The 22,795-nt window shown below is 36.2% G+C and overlaps 1 protein-coding gene across 1 annotated transcript in view; it reads right to left on the bottom strand.

Annotated features, from left to right (window-relative positions):
- Nucleotides 1–18,213, bottom strand: part of GSTCD (glutathione S-transferase C-terminal domain containing) — a gene marked incomplete at its 5' end in the record, with an annotated part of 45,403 nt that extends 27,190 nt beyond the window's left edge. The window contains 4 exons of the mRNA XM_080343639.1: nt 8,939–9,032; nt 9,763–10,017; nt 15,572–16,030; nt 17,803–18,213. Of these exons, the coding sequence (XP_080199765.1) occupies nt 8,939–9,032; nt 9,763–10,017; nt 15,572–16,030; nt 17,803–18,213 (1,219 nt within the window). The remainder of the gene's footprint in view (nt 1–8,938; nt 9,033–9,762; nt 10,018–15,571; nt 16,031–17,802) is intronic.
- Between the last annotated feature and the right edge of the window lie 4,582 nt (nt 18,214–22,795).

Raw genomic sequence — 22,795 nt, 5'->3', positions numbered from 1 at the left:
CTCCAGCAGAAGTTGAGCTGATAACTTTCCATCTCCAACACTCCCTGATCAGCTGTTACCTCTTTTCTTAGACTTGAGAACATTGAAGGCAGATTACATTACTCTGCTACATGTTTATATAGCATCTAGCACAATAGACTCTGCAATTACTGCTGTAAGGTCCTCCTCCAACCCAATGAATATGTCAACTGTTAAATCACCAACTAATTTGAAGGAAAAAATAGTTTCAAGTCACATTTTCCAATAGATGATCCCAAATTTGGGGATTAGAGGTAACTGAGCTGAGAACTGCCCCATAAAAAGCATTTTCTCCAAACCGATTCCTTAGTTGCAGAACTCAGCTCCATCCACCCAGGTAGAGTTTCTTATCCAAGCAGATTTTGCTGCCCTCCTGTGGCCTATGAAGATTTTAGGTTCCAAAAGGCACACACAAACACACCAGCGCACTGGAAAACAGCAAAAAGAACTCTGATTCTGCTCAACCAGTTCACATTTTTGTCTTGACAGACAGATTGCACAACTCAGTATTACACTTTGAAGAAAGTAAAAAAGCCAAAATGCTGTTGCAGAGGTAACCAAGGTCTCCTGGTGCCTCTGCTTGAAAGGACTGCTTAGGCTTTGTAGCTGAAATACAATGATCAGCCATAATCACTTAACAGTTGAGCTGATAAATTTAAAACTCAGCTGTCCCTCAGTTACAACGTGTAGGAAACAACGCTGTGACCTATGAAAATACTAAAGGAAAACAAACAAATAAACCAACCAACCCCTACCTTTACATGCTTGTGTTGATTGCACTACATAGCTATATGAATTATGAATCCCCATCCTCTCAGCTGTCACAAAGGGATGACATAGGAAATAGCAAAAGGACACAAGCTGTAGAGTGATTACATCCTAACATCAGTGTAGCTGGGTTTCAAGTCTAATGAGAAAACCTACAGAACAGTCTTCAAATAAGCACTGAAGAAATTCTACAGCAAGAAATACCAGAATACTGAAGTTGTCTCTTTTAAAGACAATGCTGGTGCTACAAAAGATCAATTTGAATTATACAGCAACCAGAATACTAAGATATTAGTATATTCTGGAAAAAAAAAATTGGAAGACTAATGTCATCAACAATTTAAGTTTTTATTCAACAGCATATTCAGAATATTTGGAGACAAAAGCATTAACTCCCTCTCCTCCTAGATATTTGTAATTAATACAAATATGCTAATCCATATGGAATTCATTACTACAACATTTGATTGAAATATTTAGAAAGTTAAGACAGATCTTTAAAAAAGGGAAATATTTGCCCCAGTGAAACAAAGGCAATCTTTCCACTTGCTTATGTGGAAACAGGACAGGGTTTCTTTGCATATCTTTACAAGTTTTCAGATGGAATCCAAAGGTTTTTAAAGGAATTTGTATTCCAAAACCAGGCACATCACGACAAAAGCATGCTGAAAATCAGGCACACACAGATTTAAATCAGTTTAAATCTGCTTAATCAAGAACATGCTTTATTTTAACTGTCAGAACTCAGACAACTGGGAGTTTACAAATGCAAATCATTAAGAATTGCCTTCAGTTCCAAAATCATACATCTCTAAAACATTTCAACCGGCAAATTGCAGCATTTAATTTTAATTATTTAGACATGTTCAGTAAACAAACACAAAGCACAATGGGACTAAAAAAAGCCTCTACTGCACTTTATATACTGTGTTCTGTAACTCAAATCTCTCAGAAGTCTAATAAACTCATAATTAACACGGACTTCTGAATTGTAAAACCATATCTCTAGAGATATTCAATAAGAAGGGCTAAGGCTTTAGTAATTCCCTGAGGATTTACACTTATTCCACAAATCAAGACACTAAAACAAAGGTGACACTTTGCAGTATGCATAGGAGCAATATGGAAAGTCCATCAGTCACTCCCACCATAATGATTTCTTACAGAACAGACCAAACACCAATGAGAATATGTCCTAATGGAATCAAAATGTAGCTGTTAGAACCTGGTATTATTCTTTCTAGTATGATTTTCAATATGATATGCTAGCAACTGTTTTTTCTTTGCAGATTTTGAATATTTTAGAGGCTGTTAAGCACGTCATTTAGATCAAAACATCACTTAAAATAATGCAACAGACTCCAAGCAAACATAAACATACTGAACTTCCATCCTTCATAATGCAGATGCATTGTTTTCATAAGGCATACAAAACGCCTGTGCTTTCAAGAAGTATTCAATTCAGTCCAACATCATATCTAAATCTCATTATTACATACTAATTTAACTTAGTAATATAAAGGCTTTGCCTCCTGTCCCCAACTAGGCATCTTAAAAATATAAAATAATGCATTCCCTTTGTTTAGTTTGGTAACCAAGACAATCACAAAAGAAAAATGGAGGGAGAACACAGTAATAGCAGGAACAGTATATACTGCCATGGACAAGTTACCTGGTTTGGTGGCATGCATATATATTGTTTCCAGCTACACATACAGAATTTTTGTCTAAAAATTACTAATTGCATTCAAACTCCCATCAAAACTGTCCTCAGGCCAACTATGCAATACTATATCCCAGAACAGTCAAAAGATCTGAATAAGTTGCATATGAAATCTAAAGTTTTGCAAGAATACTCTTTTTAATATAAGCCAGATAAAAGAGTGAAACTGCAGTAATAAGCTTCCCTTTTCTTATACTTGCTACCTCAATTGTCAATGTTGCCTATATTCTCTGTAACTGAACATCATTTACTTCTCAAGTATTTATTAAGAATATGAGGCAACCTGGGTCCATTGCGATCACAGGTTTTCTAGATCTTGAATTGCAAAATACAATACAAACATAAATGTGGTTTAAACTTTTAAATGAGTGCAGCAAAACCATAAGTTTAAGGAGAAGTTAATGAGAAGCAGCTTCAGTTGAGTTTCCTTTGGATTGTTACCCATGTGGCCTGCAGGCAAAGAGCTGTCTGATATGGAAAAATCAGTTGAAGAAGAAGGATGAGTTCCTGCTTCAGGATGCTTGAGATCCCAAAATAGGATACAAAACTATTAAAAAAAAAAAATCTTCAAAGTCTTTCAAAAAGTTCTGACAGGTTTGGAAGGGAAATAGAGAACTTTAAAGTTCTTCTTTTAACTCCTTTATATATATATATAGAATAAATGACTGCCTGGATCTCATTTTAGAAACACTGTTGTTTTTAACATGTAAAGTAGAACAGATAATTTGCATCTCTTCATTAGGAAATTAATACAATATCAGATTCCCTAAACCAGCTTTGATTTTTAAGCATCATGTATTCTCATCTCAGAAAGCATCTCCTAAATCCAAAATATTCCAAAGGTAATACCAATATAAAAAGCAGAAGAAAATAAAATAACTGTGACCTATCTTCACAAAACAACCCTAGAAGCAACTTGGATATATTGAATCAATCTTGACAACTATTTCAAATCAAGTAACTCTCCATCTAATACAGCATTTATTCCACATTTATTATGCTGGCCATTTCTGTTAGCAGTCAGCTGATGTCTTAATTCTTAAGTTAGGCACACCAGAAACCAAGAATAGAGATCGCTAAACAGTGACAAAGGTCAAACCTAACAAACAAGCATCATGGAGAAACTTGGTTTGATTGTGCTAATTTGTCATCTGATAAAAGAACTGCAGCTCCTAAGCTGCACTACATTTGTATAGTTAACTTCTAAATGAAAAAAAACCTTAAGATGATGTCTCACAGAAAGCAGATGAGGAGGAAAACTATTGAAATAAATTATTTCCAATGCTTTATTTACAAATACTTTCTCAAAGTCTAATGCAAGTTTATTATAAAATGTCTCATAAAATCAGAGTTTATGGATAGAGAAGGAAAGGAGAGTAGGGTATGGAGGGAGAGTATGCTGAGCAACAAATTACTGACACAGTGCTCAGTATATGTAAGGCACTTAAAATGAAAGAACCCAGTCCTTGAGAGCTGATCCCAGCGGGCAAACCAAATGGCTTTGGAATAATATACATAAATGGAATCTCCAAGATCAATGGTTGCCCAAGTATAAAAGCATTTTTGAGGTCCACATCTCAGTGAATTTTTATTTAGCAGATCCATTTTGCCAATAAAGGAAAACACTCTTGCCTTCCTAAGATACTCTAACAATTCCAGTGCAAAGTGTCAGCCAAATATCTGTAATTCCTTTTTCTTACTGCCAGAAAAATAATTCTATTACAATAACACTAGGTTATGTTGGCCAGTAAGTTAAAAACAAAACCTTGTTTGCAAATCATTAATGCCACAAAGAAAAAACAAGCATTAGCTCTATGTGACAATTGTGGAACACAAAGAACCTCCTTCTACAGGGAAGTTTCACTGCCTTAGGGTTTCAAAGATGTGTTTTTAAAGAGCATAAGATATTGTGACAAACAATTTCTTTGTAGACATATAACATCAAGAGGTTTTTGTTATTTTGTTCTGTCTTTTTTTCAAGTGAAACACATAAAGACAGTGGAAATTTCCATCTTTCCATATCCTTAATTCATACGCAGTTAATTAGTTTTATGAAAAAAATTTATATTCTTCATCTGGCCATACATATTGTGATGTCAATTCTCAAAGCCACATGCTAGATCTACTCATCATTTCTTATCACACTCAAATGATTTCAAGATAACCAGTCTTAAGAAATTATGTTCAAACAGTTTCACTTACATTTTTGCCAAACAAAACAATACCCCAACCTCAAAAATGTAGCATTTCTTTTGGGGAAAAAATATCACCACTAGCAAACAAAGAAAGGTGGCACAGTATGAAGAGCTTCATCCTCCTGTCACTATTCGTTCTGTAAATCAGACAAGCTCTCTATTTCTGATGTGAATATTCTGTACTCCATCTTTACATAAAGAACTGAATATGGCACCTTAAGTAAGATTTATATTCTTGCATATATTAAAATACTCCTATTAATACAAGCAGACCTCTCAAAAAAAGGAAAAGCACTGAAGATCAAATTCTCAGGTGACATAAATAATTTAGGAAGACAACATAAAGGCAACCTTTTAAGTATTATATACCTATATTTCCTGAATTTTACTTCTCCCCCCCTCCAAAAAAAAAAAAAAGCGCATTTACAGTATACTAGTAATTATTCTGTGGCTTATAAATCAAGGTAACAAATCTCTTCTCAACCACCATCTCAGGGAGCGCCTTACTCCTGAAGAGTAGGTGTTGGGCTTTCTAAACTTTGCCTCATGTTACAAGCTAAGCATTCTAAAAATCTAGCAACTTTCTCAGAAGTCTGAAGACTTGAATGCAAACAAGGGGCAAGTATCAATCAGGGTATCGTTTTGTTTGGGCTAACCTTTCTGTGACTGTTTTATATAATAATTTAATTTGGCCATCAACTTGCTACTGATCACAAAGCAAGTGTAAATCAAGCAAACTTGATCAGAGTCATTCTGTCTTGAGGCAGGAAGGGACGTGTTGCCTTACAGTGGATTAACACCCTTTCTCACGCACCAGACACAGATGATGTGAAAGGTCTTCCTTTTCCATATTGGCTTTTTACATTCATACATGGAAAATTTCACCTCTTCAAGTCAAACACTTGTCCCAATCAATTCAATACTAGGATTTAATCAATTTCCTACTAGGAATAACGAAGCATATAGAATACTTGACATGCTTCATTGGGAGTTGTGTTTATATGCAATCCATTAAAATGCACTTGTTTAGGAACAACTGGCCCTATGAATAGGACCAACTACAAAGTTAACAGGCTACCTGTCTTCCATTTTGGTAAGAGCAAGCTGCACTTGTAAAATGCATTTATTTTGCTCTAGCTTTATTTACTTGCCTACATTTTTCATACTAACTTCCTCCACCTCAAACTCTTCACAGATTCTGTAATCAAACTGTCTCTTACTGTGCATGCACTCCTAGTTTTTATTATAGTGGTCTTTTTGCACGTTCACCTGACAGGTACCCACCAAGCCTCTCCATCACTCCCCTCCTCAGCAGGACAGAGAGATAGAAAATAAGATGGAAAAAACAACTTGCAGGTAATATAAAGGCAGTTTAATAAAGCAAATACAAAGGCCATGTGCAGAAGCAAAGTAAAACAAAAGATTTATTCTCTACTTCCTATCAGCAGGTAATGTCCAGCCTCTCCCTGGGAAAGAGGGCTACAGTACATGTAGCAGTTGTTGACAGTACCAAAGACATGCCCCTTATATCATCAGAATAATAAAGCAGCGACAACAGTTATCACTCTCTGCTCCCCACATAGACACACACTTTCCCCAACCCCTTAATGTGCTTTGGGTGAGCCTAAAGGAAGCACCTCTAACCATAACCAGTCAAACTGATCTTGATCTCCACAAAGCCCTGGCAGTTAACAGGAAATTAACCTGAAGACAAGGAACAGTTACACACACACAGGACAGGAACACAAACAAAGACTCCAGGGTTGACTGAAAGTCCAAAAAGGGCAAAAAATCCTTTCTACTGCTGCCTAAAATGTCACAATCTTTGGTTTTGCAACAGTAAATGATCCTTATAAAAAATCTTAAATGTGTCATCTAAATAATACATTGGAACTGTAATCATCAATAATTCTTTTCTGTAGTAAATAGCTGTGACAGCAAGGTGGTCTCATCAGACCGACTGAACAATTCAATCCCAGAACTTCCACATACATGTAACACAAATTCTCAGCTAGCTGAGATAGAGCAAAGAAAGTATATCATGTACGCTAACAAATTAAGATTTGCCAGGAAATTAAATTTACTGTGGATAAAAAACAAAGTGAGTTTTAACTGTAACATTCTTTACTTTGTCTCAACTGCTATAAACATTAGTAAGAGGAAATTTATTTACAGTTATAGGGGTAATTTGTTAGGAAGCTTGAACTACATTACTCAAATCCAGTTTAAAATCCAGTCAGGTTCAGTGACTATTTTCCTAGTGTGCCAGGTAGGATTTAGTATTAAAATACTGAGAATTCAATTCATGTAACAACAATTAGGCTGTGCCAGCAAAAGCATCAAGAAAGGGAACAGTACCACTTAGAACAGCAGAGGTAAGCATGCAGATGCATCCAACTGAAAATCAACTCTCATATCAGGAAATTTATTTTTATCCTATGTGACACTTGCTTCTGAATGAAAAGCACAACAATTTGGAGTTTCTCTAAATCAGAAAATGGCATCAGCATCACTGTGATCTTGGGTCAAGGGAGGTGAAATAACTCTTGGCACCTTGTTGAGCTCGCAAATCTTCCCAAAAATTTAACTGAAAATTGATTTCAGATATCGACGTCATTAGTAACTATTTCAGCAAACGTGAAAAAAGAGTGAGCACACAGGCAGGAACCAGCAGGCGCTGATTTTTCCCCCAGACAGACAGAGTCCAAGAGACTCCTTCCAACACAAGATTTCAAAATATACATTCATTATGTGGTTTTGTGCATTATGCATGTATTACAAAATTTTCTTTCAAATAGAAGAGATATCTTGAAAAAATTATGAACTAAATCTTACAGCCAAAACAGTAAGCATTGGAAATAAGCAAAAATGTTTATTCACTTCTGACAAAATACTGGAATTTGCTACAGAAATTCACCACACTTAATCCTCCCTGAGCATTTCAGCAATCGGACTACAAAGCTATTTTAACATAAGAACTATATCCAAAACATCCACATAAAGTCCAAAGAAACATGATGTAATGTTGACTGATGCAAACTCAAGTTTTGTTTTGTTTTTCTTCCACATTAAGGAAAGAAAGGATCAATAATTAAAGCAGGGTGTGCAACATCCCAGTAAAGAGCTCTCTCAGGACAAAAATCAAAGGAAAACAGTTCATGTTCAAAGGATGGACACTCCATATAAAACTATAAATCTACTTGTAGTACACATGAGGGTTTTGTCATGGCTTTGTGCACTACACACAGATCCAAACCAGACAAAACCAGCTTCAAATAGGATAACATTTTCATTGCCTATATATAGCAGATGGGAATGCATGCATGTATTCACACAGATATTAAAACAAAAGCAGTATTTCTGTGAGTGCCTACAGCTCTTCAGTGATTCCTAACATATTCTGTGAGGAATTTCACATACTGGTTGTTGAAGAGCATCTATATGTTGTATGTATATTTCTGTATTCTTTAAATCAGAAGTTCTATGCCACTGAGGCTAGACTGACCCAAGTATCTAAGTTACCTTATTTACACAAAAAGAACACAAACATTTTTCTTCCCTGTAGAAAGGAGTTACTGTTCACTAACTTACTGTCACGCAGTATGTATAAGACCTTTCAGAGGAAACTGTGTGGTAGAAGAGGTATTCAATATTCACAAGACCAATTAAGACAACAAACATTGCGATAAATCAGTTTTTTCTTTGTAGAACTATAGCACTAGGAATCACACTGCCCTGCAATCCATCAAAGCAAAAAACCCCTACAGGGCAGGAAACTCTGCCACAAAAGGGAAGACTGACTCATACATAGCTACCAAACTTTGCTAATTAATGTTATTTTCATCAGAAAAAAATCAGCTGCTGCTGCTTTGGGAGACACAGTCCACGTACAACATTCATGCCGATCATATTAACATCATGTAGTCAGAATTTACTGTTCTAGATATGAAAAAAAGTTCCAGAAAGTAGGAAACAGTGGGAAAAAAATGGTTCAGGAATCAAGACCAAGCTTTTATTCCCAGTTCGGTCATCAGCTGTTGATGAGCTGAGGGAAGTCATCTCACCATGCGTCCCAAACATACTGAATTTTAAAACAGACTTAAAACTGCTTGCCTGTTTTAGAGAACTCTGAAAAATACATTTAAAAGTTACATATTTTCCTATGAAAGAGTTAAGCAACTACACCAGACGAAGGTACTGTTAAATACATACACACATACATAACAAGTCTTACCTTCTCCAGGACTGACTGCAGATGGTAGATTGGTCCAGTCTAGGCTCCAGCTGGGACATGGATGAGGAGAAAACTTTGCTTCAACACCATTTTCCTATGTGAAAGGGAGAGGGAAAGAGAAAATAAGGCCCTGATGCTTTCCCCACTGAAGTTGGTAGGGAAATTCCCACTGAATTTAACATCATCAGATCAAACTGTGCACAACATTTTCAGTCTAACTGAAATAGGCAGTTAACTCTACATTTTATGGGATTCAAATTGTGTATTTCTCTCATTTTCACAAGAAAGCCGTGTTAATTCTCTTTAGAAAATTCATAAAACTCATTCATAAAATGATGTCAGCTGCTAAGCAAAAAATATTAAGAGCCATGGAACATGATGGAGAGTTTTCTTTAATAAAACTCATTAGGGTTCCCAGATATTCAAAGCTCTTATCAAGCAGACAAACAAAAACAACTACAACACCACACAGAAACAATAATGAAGCCAAACATAAAAGCAACAGTTTTTGACGTACTTTATATAAATATCTTCAAAAGAGGAATACAATATTGCAATTCAAACAAAAAGTTACTTTGATTATCCATCATTATTAATAGGGCTTCCAGCAGTCCTATCTTCACTCAATTCCTGTATCAATCAAATATAACAGAACAAAAAAGTAAAATCGCTTCTAAGTCAATGCATATCAGACAGTAAATAGCCAAAGGTATTAAATTGTTCAAGGCTGTCAGACTTAGCTTCTGCAATTCTAATAAATTTCACCGATTTCAAATCAAGCAGAATATCATTACTAAAAATATTTCGTTAAAAAGCTTAATTACCATTAACTTAGTCATAGTTGGCCTTGGACCACCTATAAAATGGCTATCTTCATTCTCCTCTTCTAATTCATCAGGAACAGAAGAGAATTCTTGTAGCTGTTCCTTTGGAGCAGACATCAACTCCGGAAGCTGGAGAAGCTCCATATTGCATTTGCCAGCAGCTTTCTTTACTCCAGGTACTTCTTGAACTCTTCGATACCAACTGGATATCAGAGGCAAATTTACCAGATTTTTGCCTTGTTTTTTGCTGGAAACCTAGAAAAATAAAATGGAAAGGTTACCTGCTACTGTAAATTTCATCCTACAAGCCATAAGGTGGCATGAACTACAGAAATGAGCTTGGCTCCATGCTGAGAATGCTCATTCAGAGCATGAGACTAATGCAAAAAGCTGGCTAGTTAAGAGCTCAGGCCTGCAGGGGAATTGCCAGTAGACTTTATCTGCAATTCCTATTTGCTTAATAGGATAAAAAGGTTACATGACCAATTTTAATCATTATTTCAGTCAGTAACAGGAAAACACAACTGAAGTCACATTCTGAATCATCTGCTATTTCCTAACAAGAGGATGATTCATTTTCGTTGGTAAGCACAAAAAAAAAAAAACCAAAAAACAAAGGCAACACAAAAATCCCCCACTCAAACAGTAATTTGCAATGAATGCTGAACACTAAGCAAGACATAATGGTACCTGACTGCTCTTCTTTTCCAGCGGCACCCTGCTGCCCTTAAAAGCTCATCCGCTGACAGCTGTTTAGCTGGCAACTGCAAGTCTGGAATACCTTTGACTATGTAGCAAAACAGGCACAAGCATATCTTGTCCCTGATCTTTATTGAAGTCTTTGCACTATATCTGTCACTTTTTTTTTTAGTAGCACTGAATCCAAAACTTTTTTAAAAATCATATATTTATTCAAACTTTTTTCCTATCTTAACTTCATATTTTTATACAAAAATGGTAATTAGTATTTTTCTTTTCTGAATGAAGTATATAGGATGGTGAGATGAAGTGTCCTTCAATAGGTTCCCAAATGTTTTAGAACAGTGAAGATCCTCCTCTAACAGGAGAGGCTGCAAAATCTCCATCCTTACTGACACTCAAAATCTGACTGGACACGACCCTGCTCTGAGCAGGAGGGGTAGACAAGATGATCTCCAGAGGTGCTCTCCAACCTCAACTACTCCAACCTTGAGTATTCTGTGATGTCATACCTGCTTTAATCAGAACATTAAAAATCGTGATTACAGGAAACAGCAGAAGAGGCCATGCAAAAGCAGTGCTCCTCCATATATCTGTCCTCAGTGTGGAAACAGAAATTGCTAAAGAACACTTGAAATGACACCAAATTTCAAGCATTTCTTGCATGCTGTGTTTATAATGTTCTTAGGCTAATCACAAATAATTATTAATAGCTAAAGGAGTAAAGGGAGGATCAACTGTGTAATTTTAGTATCTAATTCAATATCCTAATAGTGACACAGGCAGAAATACATTAATTCAGTTAAGGAAGAAGTCTTTTGGAAAGCAATTCTAAGAGGCACTGTTACACTTGCTAACAAGTGTTTTAAATTGTATTTTAAAAAGTGAATAGTGGTTTCTCCCAGATGGAGAAGAAAGCTTTTGTTATTCTTCTGTTAATTTTAAACAGTTACAACTAATAGAAAGCATGACTAAACTAACCTCAGAAAGATAACAGAAATGGAATGAGGTAATGAAAAACAACTCTTCAGCTTCATTATCTTACTTTTGGTAATTATTATTACAATAAATGTGAGGAGACCTGACTAGCTGATTGTATGATACTTTCCAGACACATAACCGTTGAAGACTTCATTATTATTCACACTCATAGAGCAAAGTGGAAGTGCAACTATAATGGTTATTTTAAACATAATGCAGCAAGTCCAGTTATGCAAATGATAATAACATTTTAACACAGAATTAAACTCTGGCACTTCCATCCTCAAGAGTAGTTTCAACCCACTGCCTGCAAGAAGCTTTAAGTTACCAGTTACTCAGTTTTGATGATAACTGTAGGAGTTAAAGTATAAATGCTTAGAAAACAATCATTCACCAGAGAACAGAAATAAGGCAACATTATCGCAGAGGTCTTATGATTTAGGTAAAAATGAAACTGAATGCCAGTTTTCGAGGACAATCCTTGGTGTGAGCTAACACAAATATATTACCCAATATACAGTTCATAAGCTGCAGACCACCAGGGCTCAAGGGTCACACATGAAAAGCAAATAAATACAGCATTCTCAGCTGCTCACAGAACGTCTGACAGAATCATTTCAATTGGATTGCTGAAATCAATTAAGCATCTGATCCAAGAATCTTCTCATGCCCCACACCAGTAAATCAAACATTACTGTAAAAAGTTATGCCCTTTTTATTTAAAAAGGCCTTGGAAAAATAAAGACGACTGAAATACATTAAAGGTTTTTTAAATAGTAGGAAAGTGTTTTGTCTTACTACTTTTGTTTAGTATCATCCATACAGAAGTTGCTGTTACTACTAAATTATGTAATTTGCAAAAAAACCCAAATAAACAAAAAACCAACCAAAACAAAAACCACAACACCAAACAAACAACAAAGCAGAGATGAATTAATAACCATTACTGTAAAATAACTCATCATCTTAATTCAAAGGTAGCCACATAAACCTACTTCTGGACTCCTATACCGCTATCATCATGCAGAAATAAAGTGAGGATGTTAATCTTAGTTAAAGAAGTGATAAATTGGACATTTGTCACATATTAATGTTCTTTGGTAGTTATCTTGATTTTACAGATTGTTTCTCTGAATCTGACTGACAGCATCTTCTCCAGGAGTTCCATTTGTTTTCAAACACCATAAGGCAAATTTGGCAAACCAACTTGCAAACTTGAAATGCAAATACCAACTTCAGTCAGAGATCTTCCTGACACAAGCTTAGATATCCATCTCATAGAGTAACTGCAGGAATATCGGTAGTCGGCAAAATTGTATCATTTTACTGTCATGGGAAATAGAGGCACAGTTGTAATTTCTTTAATTCTTTTCTGTGTATACATCCTCATAAAACTAAGTACACAGATTGTGCTGAGCAAGACTCTCACAGTGTCTTACCACAGAAGCTTTTCCACCTGAAAATTGGTTTTGAAGCTGAGCTCAAGTCACTTGCACTACTAAGCCCTACCTCTTTCCAGAGGTGAGAAAAGGGTAGAGGGAGAAAAGAGTGGCCTGGGGAGGGTTAAAAGAAAAAAAGTAAATAAAAATCACATTGCACAGCTTTATTAGGCTCAAAAAATATTCTGATGTACTTTCCTAATCCCACTGTTTAGATATTTGTACAACAGAATCTGCAAGACACTGGCAGTTACTAGAGAAGTGCTGTAAAAAGCAACCAAGACACACACACATGGAATCTCCTTCTCAGGCCCAGATAAATTTTGTAAAAAGTGAGAGGTTCACCACAAAAGATTCAATACTCAGGTAAATAAGGTTCTGCCCTACAATAGGGGTGAAATGAGCTTTTAGCACATCATCGATCTAAAGGTACAGAGATATGAGTATTTTACTGATTCAAATAACAGTCAAGTTGACACAACCAATAGCCTGGCCAACAGAATCCTGGAGCACAGGAACTGCTAAAATCAGCTTTGCCACTTGCGACAGTGTTTTTAAAACAACATTCTCTGCTGGGGGGCAAAGATTTATTCCCCATTTCTACACATTCCATGTGGTGCCCTGACTGCCAGCTGTGTCAGTGGTTTTCCTGTTTTATCCAGTTAAAACTCTTGGAAGGTTTCAAATTCCTCCATATACAGACTGAGAGATCTTCTGCAATCTCTAAACACATCACAAGATGCAAAATAGTCCTACACTCAAAATTAAATTTGCTTATACCCACTATATACAGTGTCAATATTACTTTGCTAGCATACATCATATTTTCCTCATTGTGCTGAGAAAACCTCTTGAAAAAAAACAAGGACTAAGATAATTGAATGCAGTCCATTGGTGTTTGTCCAGGATTGGGAATATGCTAGGTTGACTGCAAAGGAAAAGAGAGACAAAGGCACCTTTGAATAGACCACACTCCCAACATTTCTAAAATACTTGCACAATCTGATAGGAAACCACTCAAATCCCCTAAAGGAAAGCGTGGACTTTCTATCAGTATTTTATTGAACCATCCAGTTAACACAGATTCTATTACAAAAAAAAGCCAATCTCATAGGACTACAAGGAGAATCGTAACTCAATCATAACTTTTCAGTTATAAACTTAACTCCAAGAGCTTCAAGCAAGGTAACCTTTTCCAAGGAACTTCTTTCACTGCAGTAAACAAAGGACCTTCCACAAACTGTAGAAAACAGTTTAGCAGCAACAAGACCATGAATGACAAAACTACAGATTATTGAAGTTTCAGGGGCTGAACCACATCCCAAAGAAGCTGGTGCCCTGGACACAACCCTTCATTTCTAAGCAGGGTCACAGCAATCAGTCCTTGCTTGATGAAGAATATAGACTAAGATTTGGAAAAACAAAACTGCACAGAAAAATAAAAGATTTCCTGACATGTAGGTGTTATGCTGTCCTAGGCACACACCTTTATCTACATATATGCAACTAAACTGGCTTATTTTGATAAAAAGCCAGGCTGGCTTCATAGGAATGTTTCCTCCCAAAGCATATTAATTCTAGAAACTAGAAGAAAAACAATAGCAAAGATTAAGAACAATTACCCTATTATGAGGAGAAATAAGCACACTGGAAATCATAACACACCATACATTAAAGATAAATATTTGTAAACAAAAAAATATTCACAAGACAACCTCAAGAAATTACATAGCAGTAGCATAAACAAATGAGCTTTTGGAAGTCTCCCCTGTCAATTCTTCAGGTCTTGTATGGGTAAGGAAAGTCAAGTATTTACACCTCTACGAAGCCACCACTGTCCTTGAATCTCTCTCTATTCACTGCCTCCCAAAAAGGCATTCTTACTTTCTTAGAAGCTATTTGTTTTCTTTTAGGCATATCTGTCCATGTCCAGTTAAAGTCACATAAAGTTTAAAATCTTTCCCGAAAAGAATTCCAATCCAGATAATATCCATGTAGTAAAAGTGCAACAAACTAGGTAGGAATTCATTTTGCCTTGTCCCTTAGTACAATGAAACGAAAATTAAAATAGGCTCATGCTTTACCTACTTTTGCTTTATGCATATTAGGATATCCTTTAAGTGTCCATTTTAAGTATTTTCATGAAGGAACTTCCTAGGCAATTTGGTACCAAAAATATTTCAGCATAATGTTTTAACAGTTAACAGTATTTACTGAGTATTTATATGCTATATGTTTAAAAGTAATTTGGGTGATCTCACCAATCCCTTGTTTTGTCTGTACAAAAACAAAGACAAATATTCCGTTTCAATATTCTGTTTCAGTTTAAGTTCACATCACTAACATCACATTACACAGGGTGTTTCAAAAAGATGGACCCAATTTCAAAGCAGTGTATTTCACAATTGCAACATGTTACACAAGAATTGACAAACGGTTTAATGAGGCATCTAGGAGTAAAAATTTGAAACTCTGTGCCCTACCCTTTCAAGTGGTAAGAGTTTCACTCATGGGTGGTTCATGGTTGTGGAGAGATAGGGTCCATCTTTTTGAAACATCCTGTATGCTGCTTTGAAATTGGGTCCATCTTTGGAACACCCTGTGTTCTAAATTAACATATCTTACAACTTTCCAGTTCCTAAAAAAAATACATATACACTACTTAATATTTGAAGAACTTGTCACCTTACCAAGAACTGATGGATGCACGGCAACAGCACTATATCTGCCAAGGTAAAATAAAGCCCTTCTGCAAAAACGTGGTCCAAAAGCGGAAGGTCAGAGGTTTTTGTTCTCCTGATGTGCGGTGCCTCCCTGTTGACTGCATCTGATACTTCCTGGACAAGTAGCTTGGAGAAAGCGATGCTCAGTTCCAAACTTGGGAGTTCATGCATTTCCACTGGTTTTCCTTCCTCTGTTGCTGCTTCTTTACCAAGTAAAGGCACCGCAGCCTTGGCAACTGCCTTCTGCTGCTGAAGTTTTTGCCTTCGAATTTTGTCATCATTATGTACTCGGACAGGTTCTCCAAGCTTCCTTTCAAGCTCTAAAATGTCAGGAGGAACAGTCTGACAGCGCTCAGGAGATGCCGCCAAAAATTCTTCAACAGCCAGAGGTATGCTGATCTCACAAAGTCTGGTCCACTGGCTGACCTGTCAGATAAATTTATATAATTAATGTCTCTACAAAAAGAGAAACAAAATCCACAGTACCATTCTGTCCAGTGAAGAAATTCTAGCTTTAAATACATTCTTCGATAATCTCAGAAGCTCAGATATTCTGTATTAGTTTTGCAATAGCAGAATTAGGAAGGTAAGCCTTATATATAATAGAATGAACAGTTATACAGTATAGCATATTTTTATTCCTTATTATTGGCATAAGATTAGGGTGTGGCTGAGTACCTCATAAGAAGCAAAGCTGTGATCAATTTATGTATGTGATCTCTACCAAGTGCTGGTAATAAAACCAGAATACACCAAACAGATTTTGAGCACATTTATTTTACAGAAACGCATTATTAGTGTTCTTTTAGCATGCAACATAGACGAACTTTAGTCTAACCAAACAGCACCTCAAAAAAGATTATCATGTTCTTATCCCTGTCCTCTTTTTCTTACTATCTGTACTTAAAGATTTCAAATTTTTTAAACTCTTGTATTTTCTTATTCAGTTTACTCACTTTGCAGCTATCTCAAATACAGAATCAAGTTTTCCAGATGTTCCAAGAAGAAATTAGAACCAGAGGTTCCCGTATGATGTCAGGAACAATTTCTTCATGCTAGTGCTTGATGGTCTAATACAGGGATATGCTTCCCCAGATCTGCTACTCACCAACAGGGATGACCCAGGTTGGAGGCACAGTAACCAATGGCAGCCACGGATGTAGTGATGACAAAATAGTGGAGTTCAACCTCCTGAGAGCAGTGAGGGAGCCAAGTCTAGATGGATGAGCTGCCAGATGAGTAAACTGCTGTGTGATAAATGGGTTGAAATAAACTCAAATGGTAGCAACGGCTAACGGCTCACACTCTACCTGAAGGTCAGTTAGAAGTGGAGCTCTTTAGGTGTCTATGCTGAGGCTTATCCTGTCTAATTTACCAATGACCTGGGTGGGACATGGAATCCACTCACATCAAGGATGTCAGTGAGTTAAGCAGAGCAGTCAACAAACTCCAAGAAAGAGCTGCCATTCAGAGGGACCTGCACAGGCTAGAGAACAGGTCGACAAGAACTGACACGGAACTCAATAAAACATCCTGTACCTAGGCTGGACTGAACACCAGTAATGGCACAGGCTAGGGACTGACTACCTGGCCAGGTAGCAGCTCTGCTAAAAAGACCCTGGACATCCTGGTGTGCATAAGCTAAACATAAGCCAGCAGTGCACCCTGGCAGTGAAGAAGGCTAACAGTATCTGGTGCTCTTGAAATCACAGAACGGTTTGGGTTGTAAAGGATCTTAAAGATCATCTAGTTCCAACCTCCTGCCATGGGCAGGAACACCTTCCACTTAGACCAGGTTGCTCAAAGCCCTGTCCAGCCTGGCCTGGAACATCTCCAGGGATGGGCACACACAGCTTCTCTGGGCAGCCATTAGGTACTCCTTAGTTCACTTTAAACTGCAAGAACGGTACTTGATAACTCATTGAAACTACACTGCTAGACATGAAACAAAGAACTGACCTATTTTTTTTAATATAAGATCCTTTCTGTGCTGTCAAAAAGTAGTATCTTTAAAAAGAAATATTTTTCATGTTTATGTCAAAATACTGATACTTCTTCATTGAGAAAATTTCTTTTTCTAAGCAAATGAAAGTTTCTTACCAAAATAACTTAGTTTACATCAATATTAAAAGTCTACTTTAGAGTATTTAATGCTTATTTAAAACCCTAACGTATCTAAGAGAAAGAGATGTACTCACTTCAGCACAAGCTTTTAAGCAGGTCTTCTTAAAGCCTAAGAGTTCCAAAACATCCTTTTTAGATGGATCTGCCTCGTATGTTTTCTGTATTATATGCCTTAAGACAACAGAAAGCCCAGCTCGGCAGAACTTGCCATCTTTCACAACAACAGCAGGTAAACAGCAGCTCTGCACAACCACTGGAAGCTGATGTCTGGAGATTAAATGGACCTCCAGATCGCCAAGGAAGTTTTTTGTCACAAGCTGATCATTTGCATCTTCACCACTTGGCACTAGGAAAATTTTGAATAATTTGCAGTCACAGTAGGAGAGCAAAAACAGTGAAATAGATGTATGAAGAGGGAAGATACCATCTCTGTACTGATGAGAAAAATCCAAATATAAATGTTCCTCAGCGACACTATCTTTCATCTTCCTCCTGAACTGACGTTCCTGAAATAGAAATCGGAACACAACATTCATAAAAGAATACAGAATTTAGAACAAAAAAGGTTTGAAATAGTGCTCCCTCTACTATCTGATAAAACTGATTTTAACATAAGACACTATTAAAGACATCCTGTCTGAATAATTGGACTGCAGGCCCTTCTTGAGAGAAAAGAATAGTTCCATATATACATTATTTTTTCACATACAAATCACTGACAGGGAAATGATCAGTGTACTTTTTTTTTTTTTTAATTTTAGCATGTTTCTCACATTAAACATACAAAACCAAAAGATAATATTTCTTCTTAGTTTTTTTTAGTGTATCAACACTTTATAGCAAGGCTTTTTTTAAATCAATTTCCTACAACATTAACCATATATTATTGAAAAAACAAGTTCCTGAGCACATATCTACAACAGTAAGTTTCCTAATGCACACATTTGTCTTTCTGTAACTGTTACAAGGCATACATTAGGGTTTTTAGGCCATGGGAAATAATACTGGTTTCTGTATTAAAAATTAATCTAGACCCTGATGAGATACTAACTGAAGGTCAAGAAGATGTGTAAGTAGAAAAAACCAAAAAACACTCATTTCAAGAATGCTACATGAACACCTTCAAACACAACTTCTTTAAAGTGGTTAAATACAACAGCAGCATAGCTAAAATTAATGTCTTCTCATTATATTAAAAGCTTATATTAATTTTCCTCATAATTGGTTGAAAATTACATTTTTCCTATTAAACTATTCCACACTGGTTTAAGGTAAAACAGTGATGCAATAATTTTTCTGCTCCATCACTCAAAAAAATTGACCATTAACCTATAAATCACAAGTCATATTGAAAAGCTTTAGACACTAGATGGCACTCTAAAAACAATCATTATAGTAGAAAACTTTATTATAATAAGAGAAAGAAAATCAAATGTTGCTAAGAAAGGCCACTATGGTTTTTTATATACATACATATATATACACTAAACACAAGTGACATTAAAACAGCATCAGTCTTTCAAATAACTGTCTAGATTAATAAGGTCTCTGTGCAGTTACATGAATATGATGTAATTATTTAAAAAGCAAAAAAGGTTTTCATTTGATAGATCTAGTTTATTGATTATTTTTTTAATTGTACATGTGTATATCAAATTTACTATTTTATATCATCCATCACTGGAGCAAATCAATTGTCTAAAAAGAGGCAGTAAAAGAATAAAATCAAGTCCACCTGACATTAAAGATCGTAACAATGTTTGTTGAAATATTTTTAAATCATTACATGACTTTGTCTAAGAACAACTGTGGCTCAATGTAATAGTACTGTTGTTTCTCTTTAATTAATACACCTGCCATGTAGTTCCTAAAAGCTTTTTTTTTTTTTAAATAAATCTTGACATCATATAAGTTGAGACAGATTCAATACCGTAAGTACAGCTCTGTGGAAAAGTTATATAGCAAAGATGCCATTGAGGAGATTAGTCAAGAGTTAGTCTTACCTGCTAAATCCATAATTACTAGTACTAACTATAGTACTTCTTTCAATATTAAACAGTACCTTGATATGCATTTGAGTTGTTTTTACTTTCCAAAGGAACCATCTTTTCCTAGCCACTCTAGCTACTCAGACATACACATTCACCTTAAAAATCACTTCACCCCTGAATTTTTAATTCTGGTTGACCTTACTGGACATAATCAGCTTTTCTGCTCATTATCACACTGTGTAGAGCTGCTAAATATTTAGGTAAATTCTGAAGAGGTTTCTGTCTCCAAAGTATATTATTCTGTAGTTTCCATCTGTTAAACACCTGTTCTGACAAATTATTCTGAATCCATCACTCAGGACAGCACAAGTAAAACATTAACCTTTTCACCACATTGGTACTCTCAATAGGTACACCTGCCCTTGTCCATTTTCATCCAGAGCAGCAGCTCTGAAGCACTGTTTCCCCACAGAAGATAATAAAGCATTAGACTAAAATAAAAAATAAATATTTGAAAAATGCCCAAATAGAGGTACTACTTAATCAGGCTACTGATTAAAATTACAAATATACGCTGCCATGAAAACTGGCAGATGAAAGAGTGAACACCATCAATGTGAATTCTCCTCCAATCTGTTGAACCAATCTATTTCTACCCAGTAGCAATGAGTAATAGATAGCAGCTGTCAGTCAGTTCCACAGACAGTAACTGATTGAAAAGAATGACTTTTTGGTTATTGGTCTGCTCTGTATTCAACCTAGTAACTGCCACATCTGACAACACTATCCTATTAATCCACCTGTCTCTTTGAAGCTTGAAATTCAACTTGAAATTTGTCTGGTTAAACTCAACTATTCTTACCCTCATGTATACAACTATCACATACATAAGTCACCAAACTAGATAAACCAATACTAGGATCTTGCTGAAACAGGATAAGCAGATGTTGTCCAGAGCTACACACTCCATTCTCTTGACAGGGTCAGAGAACAGAAATATGCATGCAGCCCACTTCATTTAGTTCATAGTATCTTAATTAAAGTCACTCCTCTCAGTCATTTTTAAGTAAGGCTCTGGATTTTAGACTGAAGCAAAGGTATACTCAGGAAAGGTCTGTTCTTCTAAATGCCTTGAAGAGAACCTCTGGAAGACAGCTGGGCCAGACAGCTTGAGGGTGGTTACTAACTTCTTCAAAACTCAAAGTAATTTTTTGTAAATATACACAGTAATTTACCACTACTCAGCTGCAACATGGAGAACTATGCCAGAGAGACTGAATTATTTTTCTGAACCTAAATGAACTTCTACAAAGACAGAAAGACACAAAAACAGTGACATTCATTATCTGCTTACACAAAAGCACTGTCCTCGCTCTGTAAAATCAGAAAAGTTTGCAGAATTGATTGAGAATGAATAATTTTGGGAGAGGAGAAAGGAAGAGCCAAGACTTTCCCTCCTCTCAGTCAGAGCAGTAAATTAACGTCATTCAGCTTGTAACCACAAAAGTGCCCATGTAAAGGACACAGTAGAAACGTGCAACTGCAGCTAACAGGGAACCCAGGAAATTACTTGTTTTGCAAGTGGCTCAGACCTAGATAGGGTCAGTTGGTCTCGGTACGACATGCTGAATCAGCACAATACCCTCTAGTCCCATTACTCGTTATAGATTCTTCAAAGAGGGACTCCGATTCGGTTCTTTCTTGTATTCTCCTTCCTCAGGTAAAGCCACCTCACACAGGTATGGAAGTGCTTAAAATAAACTTAGATGGCCTACGAGATGGGCTCTCTACTTAAGACTGTCCAGTAAAACACAAGTTACTGTACTCAGTGGCTAGCAGTCCTCCAGTACCTGCCTGTAATTATCTACGCAGGAACTCAAAAGGACAAAAAGGTTCTCCAGTAGCTGTCTGCAGAATTGTAAGATTTGCCTCCATGAAGCACAGAGAACCAGTGAACAGGCCTACAGAGGTAACTATAATGCTCAATACAGTCTGAAGTTCAGCTGCTCAAACACAAGTAACTATATTAACCCCAAAATAAAAACAAAGCTTTCAATACTCACTGACAAGAATCTCGGGGCTTTTAGTGAAGTTGCAATAACTGCTGTTGAATTTTCAGATATATAAGAAAAACTATTTCTACATTTTCTTCTGGTTTGATTGGCAGTTCTTCTTAATAAGTTTCTAGCAGCTAGATTCTTCTTTAGCTAGGTTTTGTGTACATACTGAAGTTGCATTTATCCCAAAAAGCAAAAAAAAAAAAAATTAAATACCACTCATTTGTAAAGCATTCAGTACTCATTAAAAAGTTTTAGAGAGAGATTCTCATATCAAAGTGATGGGGGAGGAGAAGAGTTAAGCAAAGGCAGCTGTTTTAGTTAATTAGACTCTCCCTACATGGGAGGAGGAAGGATAAATCCAAATAGGAAAGTTATGGTCAATATTAGAGAATTTCCTTTTTAAGAAATCACAAAAACAGAGACTGTATTAATACAGAAATAATAAATCATTCCAGTTAGCAATTCGGAACCAAATAAAAACAAACTGCAAATTGTTAATTTTTGAAAATAGCGCAAGCAACTAATATCTTACACTTAGCAGAACAAACTCCAGAAGAGGAGGTAACTCCAGCTCTCATCACAAACACACAAATGTCTCATTTCTTTGGTTTTCAGGGAGATTTAAGAACCTTGCACATTCCACAAGATCGGGTCTTAAATCTGAGAACAGGTACTCACACCACAAATGACCTCCAGACCCTGGCAAAGCAACCTGTCATTTCATTATCTATAAGACAGTGATTCATTTTGGTTCATACAGGCATACTAAGGATCCTGATAGTGCTCATGGTCCCTGACTTAAAGGTGTCTTTGCAATACACTACCCCATTATTTTCAAATATAGTCCTAAATTCTTCTCAGATACTACACTACTACTATTTCTCCTGACAAAGTCCCTTTCTCTTCTCAAATTTGCAGTGTTGAAACAGTGAAATTGGTTTCACAGAATCATACGCCTTGTTCTGCTACTGATATGGTCAATTTAGATCTGAGTTATTAAACTTACTGTGTGGAGT

This window comes from Nesoenas mayeri, assembly GCF_963082525.1.
Source record: "Nesoenas mayeri genome assembly, chromosome: 4".
Lineage (NCBI taxonomy): Eukaryota > Metazoa > Chordata > Aves > Columbiformes > Columbidae > Nesoenas > Nesoenas mayeri.
This window is presented reverse-complemented; position numbering and strand designations above follow the sequence as displayed.